The sequence below is a fragment of the Phaseolus vulgaris genome, chromosome 8, assembly GCF_051622355.1.
Source record: "Phaseolus vulgaris cultivar YP4 chromosome 8, ASM5162235v1, whole genome shotgun sequence".
NCBI lineage: Eukaryota > Viridiplantae > Streptophyta > Magnoliopsida > Fabales > Fabaceae > Phaseolus > Phaseolus vulgaris.
This window is the reverse complement of record NC_143505.1, coordinates 53361114-53370834: the sequence shown is the minus strand read 5'-3', so window position 1 is coordinate 53370834 and position 9721 is coordinate 53361114. Positions and strand designations below refer to the sequence as shown.

The 9721-nt window shown below is 35.4% G+C and overlaps 1 protein-coding gene across 1 annotated transcript; it reads left to right on the top strand.

Annotated features, from left to right (window-relative positions):
* The first annotated feature begins 69 nt into the window (after nt 1–69).
* On the top strand, nt 70–8457 carry LOC137826034 (auxin response factor 6). The gene is made up of 14 exons (XM_068631878.2): nt 70–736; nt 1351–1463; nt 2334–2432; nt 2533–2589; nt 2672–2830; nt 2925–3009; nt 3650–3740; nt 4091–4255; nt 4334–4456; nt 5369–5444; nt 5589–5736; nt 5874–6997; nt 7388–7584; nt 8020–8457. Exons 1-14 carry the CDS (start codon nt 691–693, stop codon nt 8219–8221), a joined length of 2685 nt encoding a protein of 894 aa, XP_068487979.1. The 5' UTR covers nt 70–690; the 3' UTR covers nt 8222–8457.
* The last annotated feature ends 1264 nt before the right edge of the window (nt 8458–9721 follow it).

The following is a 9721-nucleotide window of genomic DNA, read 5'->3' as shown; positions in this document are numbered from 1 at the left end:
TTTTAATTAATTTAAAAAGTAAATAAAAATACTCAACAATATAAAAATTAACAAACATACTTTGGTAGTAAAACATAGAAGTAAAACCAAATTTGGGAAGTTCTGGGTTGTTAGTATCCAATGAGTATCTATCTACGTATCGTAGAAACTTTTCGTATTTTCCGTCGTCGTTACCATTTCGTATAGTAGCACAACACATACCATGCCATGGATCAATTATTACAGTCACTGTGCATTATTGTTGTTGAGTAAGAACATAGCCATTTTCTCTCTCTCTCTGAAACACACACATCGCATTCTCTCCTTCTTCTACTCAAATCCACATGAATGTTACTCTCACTTCACTTGCCTCTCTCCTCCACTACCTAATTCCACTGTTCACCTCCGTTTCGGTGAGATCTGCCAAGCTAGGGTTTCAGCTTCAGCTTCCAAATTAGGGTTGGATTTGGGAGTGTTATGATAACCAGGAGGTTCGGGTGTTGCATTGGAAGTGGCTTTGGATGATGGGGTTCTGTGGGTGCCGTTAGTTTTTGGTGGGGGGGTGGACTATGACTCAGGACCATTTCTGATTCGAAGGGACATGCAAAATTTGCGTGCGTAATAATAACAACTGTAATGATGCTTTTGTTCAACTTGGGGTGCTTCGGTTTTTACTAGTTTGGAACCTCACCTGTTGTTATAGCTCCAAGAATGAAGCTTTCTTCTTCTGGATTTAATCAACCGGGGGAGGAAGAAGGTAGTGGTAGCTTCTTTGATTCTTTCGTTTTGTGCAAATTGCTTTGTATGATGTTCTGCCCTGTCCCCCACTTTTTTCTCGTGTCTTGTCTTGACCTTTATTATGTGTTTTTTGTGTTGGTGGTTCTTTTTGTCTTTGCATGGGTTTGGAAGGAGAGGACAGGGATACACTAGAAGTACAGTAGCTGTAGGTTTTGTTTGTCATTATTATATGGCATGGAGTGAGGTTGAGCAAGTTGCAGTGGTCTGTTTTTTGTTTTTAATATTTATGTACAGGTCAGGGTCAACTTTTTAGTGTCATGTCGATTTGATTTGTGTTGATTTGTTTCAACTCTCAAGTGTCGGTGGTGCTTAGTCTGCTGGTGTGTGCAGTTTATGATTTTAAGTTTGAGGTGACAAGGTTGTGTTGTGTTACTATTTATGTGTGGTTATTCTGTTTGCCTGTTTGTTTGTGTGGTTGGAGTTTGGATTGTGGTATGTTGTTTTGATTGGTAAATATGCAGTGGACTTAATGTGCTGATTACTGATATGCCACTTGTAGACTGGACTATAGCTCCTTTGGGCTCATGTGAAATGATTTACTTCATGTGTACTCATGTTAGCCTGATTTTGCAGGGGAGAAAAAATGTTTGAATTCTGAGCTTTGGCATGCATGTGCTGGTCCTCTGGTTTCTCTGCCTCCTGTTGGAAGTCGTGTAGTCTACTTTCCCCAAGGTCACAGTGAGCAGGTCAGTAATGCTACTTGATCTATAAGTTGGATTTATTGAACTATCCTTAATTTTTTTTTTACGTTTTGTGAGTATTTGGTGAATCTGCTAAGCTCATGAAAAGCACATAAGGTTGTATAGAAAATTAGAACCTCACTTAGTATATCCTTACGATCTCAGTGCCCAGGGCAGTTCTAATATTTGATCTATCTTCTAAAGTCAGTGGAGTAGACTGCAGTGAAATCAGTTATGCTTGTGCCGGTTCAAGCTTGTAATTTGAAGACAAGATAAAATTGGTATTTGATCTGATAGCACTGGAGACTCACAATTTTTCAGCAAGACTGTAAAAGTATGATATGAAGTGCTGTAAGCTGTGAGTTACATGTTAGCTGACTTCACGAATTAGTGTTTAAGTCATTGTGCCTGGAAGGAGGGAGGATGGGCTAATTAAGTGATGAGAAAATAAAAGATGCTCCATTAAACTTTTGATTTTATGCTTTCTGTTGTTTCTACCGCTCTAGCTCATAAGTGAAGTCCCTCGTAACAGATGTGATATTTCTTTATGCTTTAAATGGGCACCGTTTTGTTGAATTTATGGTTTCATTTCTAGATTAGTCTGAACGTTGGTTATCCTGAATATTATGGTATGAATCTCTTGTATAATTGCTATGCTAAAAATGAGTGACTGACAGATAGAAAACTCTTTGGTGTATCATCATGATTAATATTAGTTTATATTTTTTCCTGAGCGGAAGGGGTTCCAGCCAAAAGGTTGTCTTTTCTAAACTATTGTTGCATTTAAAATTTCTAAAAAACTGATTGCCGTTCATGTATTTCATTTATATATGTTTCTTTATAGTCATTTGATAAATATAGATGTTCATTTTACAGGTTGCTGCTTCAACCAACAGGGAAGTAGATGCACATATTCCTAATTACCCTAACTTGCCACCGCAACTTATCTGTCAGCTTCACAATGTAACAATGCATGTGAGGATAAAATTAATAGTTCTGAACTTCAGGTTAAATATAATTCAGAATGCACTTTTATGGGCTTGCACTCTGAACCTTTTAAGCATGCATCTTGCAGGCGGATGCTGAAACAGATGAAGTATATGCACAAATCACTCTGCAACCTCTAAATCCAGTACTTTTCTCTTATTTGCTACCTTGTTTTGTTTTACTTTATTTTATTTTGATAGCATATCTTGACATTATTTACTTTGTAGCAAGAGCAAAAGGAGGTGTATCTTATGCCTGCTGAATTGGGCTCTCCCAACAAGCAACCAACCAACTACTTCTGCAAAACATTAACTGCAAGTGATACCAGCACTCATGGAGGATTTTCTGTTCCTCGAAGAGCAGCTGAAAAAGTCTTCCCTCCTCTTGTAAGTCATATTGACTTTGTGATATATTTGATTCTCAGTAGTTAGTTTCTCAGTTCTTGATCTGACCACTATTTTTCTTTAATTTGTTTCTCAGGATTACTCACAGCAACCTCCTGCTCAAGAACTAATTGCCAGAGATCTTCATGATAATGAATGGAAGTTTAGACACATATTTCGAGGTTTATTTTTTTTAAGCTTTTGGTATAAAATTATTTGTCGTCTCCACATCTACTTTTTTTTGTCCACTTTATGCTGTTCCATTACTGGTAAAAAACAGTCTGATGTACTTGCATATTCAACTCAAATCTGTGATCTTCCTTTTTATTAAGCAAAACATAAATTGAGTAGCATTGGAAGTAGGACATAGGTTTCTAAGGAATAATTTATTTGCATATGATATGACTAAATTAGCTGTACTATTTCTATTTCTGTCTTATTGCATACTCATTCCATCCTTATTTGGTTGGGTGCTTGGCTTGTTTGGTCCAATTTGTTTCTTGTCTTAAACTTAGCATTACTACTTGTAAAATAGCATTGCTTTTGTAATTTTGAAATTTTACTCAACCTTGATCAGTCTAATTTTTTGGTTAGCAAGAAAAATATGAAAGCTTTGTTAAGGATCATTATAAATGTTGAGTGTATAGTCCTTAATCATATTCAACTTATCTTCTCTGGCTCTTCCTCTTCTCCTGAAGAACCTTTTCCGTATCAAATTTGACAATTGTTTATTTGGGACCAAGGAATGATTAGCTCATAAAAATTACTTAAATTGTTTCTTAAATGTTTTCACGTCTAACTACATTATATCTTCACTTTCAGGTCAGCCCAAAAGGCATCTTCTCACTACTGGTTGGAGTGTCTTTGTCAGTGCCAAGAGGCTTGTTGCCGGTGATTCAGTCCTTTTCATCTGGTACATATAATTCTGATATTTCAAATGACTGATACAATTGGAGATTCAACTTGTTTTCTCTCCCTCCATCTGTGTACACAGTTTTAGTTATAGATGTATTGTAAACTGAAAGGCAATTATTAGAGAGATATAGAAGTCATGCTTATTTGTATTATTTCTTCATTATTTTAAAATAATATCCGTCTTTGGGAGCTTTATGATCTGATAAATAAGTTTATCTTGTTAGCCTGCTTGTAGAACAATATATCACCAGTAGTTGCTTCTATATAGACCATGGGTGCATGACCAAAATCTATTACAAGGAACTTTTAAGAAATGGTTGTAACCATTCTTCCTGTTCTTTTTATCAGGAATGAAAAAAATCAATTACTTTTGGGCATAAGGCGGGCAAATCGTCCACAGACTATAATGCCATCATCAGTTCTGTCAAGTGATAGCATGCACATTGGTCTTCTTGCTGCTGCAGCTCATGCAGCTGCTACAAACAGTCGCTTTACTATATTCTATAATCCAAGGTTTGTATCTTTAATGCAAATGATGAAAATTATTACCCTACAAATCATACCAAACTTGCTTCTTTTTTTGGTGAATAGGGCAAGCCCATCTGAATTTGTCATTCCTTTGGCCAAGTATGTTAAAGCAGTGTATCATACACGAGTTTCTGTTGGCATGCGATTTAGGATGCTGTTTGAGACAGAAGAATCAAGTGTTCGTCGGTAGGTCTTTCTTGTCTTAAATTTTCCCTTCTCCCATGCGAAACATTGTGTTTACTTTATGTTTTTGTTCTGCCACATAAGAGAGACAGTTCATTTGGTTAAATTAGTTCTTAGGTCCCCATACTTTCAGGAAAATTCAAAATGTTCTCGATAGTTTAAAATTAAAGTTTCATTTTTAAAATGGTCTCTATAACCCTCTAATGGTAGGGTGGTGGATTATGGGACTATTTTTTTGAAACTATAATTTATTTTAACCTTCCATGTAATTTAACCTTTAATTTTACTTTCCCAATTTATACATATTCTTTTTTTGTGGTTCATCAATGAACGTGTGCAGTCTCCTGTGTAATTAATAAAGAAGCAAATATACTGTTATTCACAGAACACTGCAGTTTCCCAATCAGCATTGCTGGTAACTGCACATGATTCCACCCTATTTTTTAACAGGAAATTATTAGCTGGACCCCCGTTAAATTTAGATCTATGTGGGACTGTGACTTAAACAATTGTGTCAGTAGCAAATGTGCTGTGGACTTTTGATCCTATTAAACACTGCCCTCTTTTCCCCGTAACTTTCTTTGGTTTTGGATCTTGCCTTTTTATGCTACTGATTTGTGAACATTATTCTTGCATTAATGGTTTTCTGTATGCCATTTGATGCTTGCTGCTCTCTGGGCTGCACTCCTGTTCCTGACTGTTGACGCCTTATTATGTGCTTCCATATTTTTCAAGGCCAAGGTTTTTGTTGAGTGGATTAGCCATGCCAATATATGCATGTATGCTTCCAAAAGATAAAAGTTTTGACTGATTAGCCACAACAATATTTGGTTTTCTTCAGAACAATAGTCTTTTCTAAGTTTGTTTTTTCTTAAACATTTGAACCTATACTTACTGTAACATGTTCTTGTCCAGATACATGGGTACCATAACTGGTATTAGTGATTTAGATCCGGTCCGCTGGTCAAATTCACACTGGCGTTCTGTGAAGGTTTGTCATGATTGTTTGATTTATCTAGCAACTATATGTTGTTGTCGTGATATAATTTAGCACTATTATAGAAACATCTAAGATTGTGTTTACAGATGAATCAGATGATGTATAATTTGTTTTCTTAACTGTTTACTTGTGTAGGTTGGCTGGGATGAGTCCACTGCAGGGGAGAGGCAGCCAAGAGTTTCCTTGTGGGAGATTGAACCTTTGACAACATTCCCAATGTATCCATCTCCATTCCCCTTAAGGCTGAGGCGTCCTTGGCCAACGGGCCTACCTTCTTTGTATGGTATGTGGTGGTTCTGTTAATAAAATGTCTCGTGGCATTCTCTGGGATCTGTTGACAGTATGCTTTATTTTATTGTCTTCTGATGTACACATCATCTTCATTTTAATTTATTTCTGTCTTCCATTTGTGTAAGTCAGGTCTTAAGGATGGAGACATGGGACTTGGTTCTCCATTCATGTGGCTCCAAGGTGGACTTGGGGATCAAGGAATGCAATCTTTAAACTTCCAGGGGCTGGGTGTTGCACCGTGGATGCAACCTAAACTTGACTCTTCTATACCAGGTCTCCAACCAGAGTTATACCAAGCAATGACTTCTGCTGCATTCCAGGAAATGAGGACAATGGATCCTTCAAAATCTTCCCAATCTCTGTTGCAGTTTCAGCAGACTTCAAATGTTCCCAGTGCTCATACCTCTGAGGTACATAGGCAAGTATTACCACAGTCTCAGCCTCAAAGCACCCTTCTACAAAATTTTCAAGAAAACCAAGTGCCTCCTCAGTCACAACTTCTGCAACAGCAGTTGCATCGTTACCACCCATATAGTGATCAGCGGCAACAGCAGCAACTTAAAAATTTGCCTGTTCAGCAGCAGTTACCAAACATCATCTCTCCTTTGTCTAATTTTGCATCAGGTACCCAGTCTCAATCTCCTCCCATGCAAGCTCTTGCTACACATTGCCAGCAGCAGAGTTTTCCTGAACCTATCAGGAATCATATTTCTGGTTCTGATGTTTCCCCTATCCAGAGTCTACTAGGTTCGTTCTCCCAGGATGGAACATCCCAGTTACTTAACTTGAATGGATCCAATTCCATTATATCTTCTGCATCCATCCTACCCAAGCAAATGACAGTTGAATCTCAGCTTCCGTCTGCTGCTCCTCAATGCGTGTTGCCTCAGGTGGAGAACTTGGGAACATCACAATCAAATGTGTCTGAACTTGCTGCTTTGCCTCCATTTCCTGGAAGAGAACATTCTGCATATCATGGTGCTGCTGATCCTCAGAGCAATCTGTTATTTGGAATTAACATTGATCCCTCTTCTCTTATGCTGCAAAATGGCATGTCAAACCTGAGAAATATGGGCAATGTGAATGATTCATTATCATTGCCATTTTCTGCTTCAAATTGTGGAGGTGCTACAGGCACCGATTTCCCCTTAAGTTCAAACATGACAACATCGAGTTGTATGGATGAATCAGGCTTCTTGCAGTCTTCTGAAAATGTAGACCAAGCAAACACACCAACTGGAACCTTTGTTAAGGTAATAGCTAATGTATTTTTGTTTAAAGGTGGTATGCCTACGATTATAGATTTTATGTGCAGCCACTTAATATAATTTACCAAAATTAAGCAACACTTTATCAGTTAAAGATTGGTTCAAGATACAAGTTAAATATATTTATATAATGTATTTATGTTCAATGTTGAATTGGATCTACTGTACAGGGATATTGGGACCCTATTTATGCAAACAGTAAATTGGTTTTGCTGGAAATATAGCAGCTCTTTTTTTCTTTTTTTTTGTTTCCTCTTGTTTTTTAAGATTTTTTAAGACTACTATTTTCTACAATTAGTACGGGGATGTGGTCAACTGTCTAGGACTACTATTACTCTAAATTTATTTATTGTGGATGCGGTGTAATTTGTACAGGTTCACAAGTCAGGGTCCTTTGGCAGGTCACTGGACATTTCTAAGTTCAGCAGCTATGATGAGCTGCGTAGTGAGCTTGCTCGCATGTTTGGCCTTGAAGGCCAACTAGAGGACCCTAAGACTCAGAGATCAGGCTGGCAGCTTGTATTTGTAGACCGGGAGAATGATGTTCTTCTTCTTGGTGATGATCCTTGGCAGTAAGTTGCTTTATGCGAGTTATTTATGTTCAAGTTATAGTATATTATCTTATGAATTGCTACGTGCTTCATTGATGCTAATGCCGTAGGTGGTACAGGTATAGTTAGTGACGTTTCTTGTCAACACACTTCAACATGCTTAGGTTTTGCAAAACTAATTTTTGTGGATCTGAATAATATTTTTCTACAATTTTTCTTGTTCCTTCTAGTAATTTTTTTATTATCATTAACTTTGAGGACATGTTCGCTGCTCTGAGACTACTGCAATCGTGGTCAATGCAGAAGTGTTTAATTACTTGCATTGCATGTAATCCCTAGTAGCAGAACGATAGAAAAAAGTGTGTTGATTAAAAGTTGAATGTATAAGCACTTCATTTTTAGACTTATATGATTCCAGATTCTGCACAGAAACATTTACATTTGATAATTTTGCAGGGAGTTTGTGAACAATGTGTGGTACATAAAAATACTATCTCCACTGGAAGTGCAGCAAATGGGCAAAGGTGTTAGTCCTTCTACTTCTGCCCCAGGTCACAAACTTTCTACCTCTGGCAACTCTTGTGATAATTATGTGAATCAACAAGAGTTGAGAAGTTCCAGAAATGGTATGGCATCAATGGGGTCTTTTCACTACTAGGACATTCTCCCGTGTAAGGAGTTAGTTGAAAAATTGTGGTGGCAAAATTTTATGTTACAGAGTTTCTTATGTATGGATTGGTCCAGCATTCTTATACTTCACATTAATGGTTGAGATGTAGTGATTTTGCAAGGTCTTTATATAGATAAACAGCAAATGACTGTAAATTATAATAGGTTGGACCTTGTTTCTGTAATGGTTAGTTGCTTATAGCATGTATTAATTATTATCTCTTATTCAGTTCTTGCAATCCAAATTTGGGAGCTTCGTTGTCTCTTGTTTATGCACCCCGCTCCAGTGTCATTTCCCCTCATATTTTACATTCTGACAACTTTTTGTGAAGTGAGTTTCTATACGACAAAACGGAGCACAATTTCTGATGCATTTTTTATGAACAAATAGTTTCATTGAAGCAATATTTATTATTGCAATCAAGAACATTTAAAATGATTTTTTTGGAGTTGTCCAATATATTTTGAAGCTTAGGGTAATTAATAATTTGCCAAGCTTCGTTGATTTTAACTGTAGTATGTTTTTTATTTGAAAAAAAAACTTATGCTTAGTTTTAAGTTTGTAAGGTTTTATTTTTTTAATTTTCTTTCAACAAGTACTTTAAAAAAAATTAAATATGGTTCAATTGTATTAATACCCTCTATTTATTCACTGTTTTTTTTTAAAGTAAAATAGATTCTAACTTTTGCCTATGATTATTTTTGGCATAAAATATAATTTTTTTAACTCAGCTAGATTTTAAATTCAATACTATTTATTTCAGTGAATGGCTGATACTCGATTTTATGCATATGATTTTTGAGGATCACGGTCAAAAGAAAGTCAAGTAAAAAATTGAGCTTCTCATTCTTATCCACAAATAAATAAGATATATTTGGAATAAGGGTTAAATATACTCTTTATTATCCATTTATCCATGTAAATGCGGAATTTATTTTGGATCATAATCCATATTTTAGATAATCCATATTTTAACATTCTGCATACTTATAATAAGAGAATTATTGAAATAGTTTTTTGTCAGATTATTTTTACATGGCAAATTTTTGGTGTAAACTAAGTTTTTGTTAGATTTTCTTTTACATGATAAATAAACTTTCAGGGTAGACTAGGTTCTTCTTAGTTTTTTTTTCACAAACGAATTTTCAGATGTTAAATATTTTATAGACAATTCGTTTATTGTGTAAAACACTACGAATTTATTTTAATAATTTTCTGTAAAGTTTACATTAGAGATAAAAAAAAATTAACCCTTAAAAAGAATGAAATAGGTAAGAAGTATTTTTATGTAAAAATGTGAATTTTTATTTTAAAAAAATATTTTCAACAATTATTTAAAAAATAAAAATGCTTTTTGGAATAATTATTGAACAAATGCATATTTAGAATATTTATATTTTAATCTAATCACATGTTTTGTCTCAATCTTATAAAATAATCATTTAATTTTAATTTTATTCTTATAAAGTAACTTAAATTTTAGTTCTA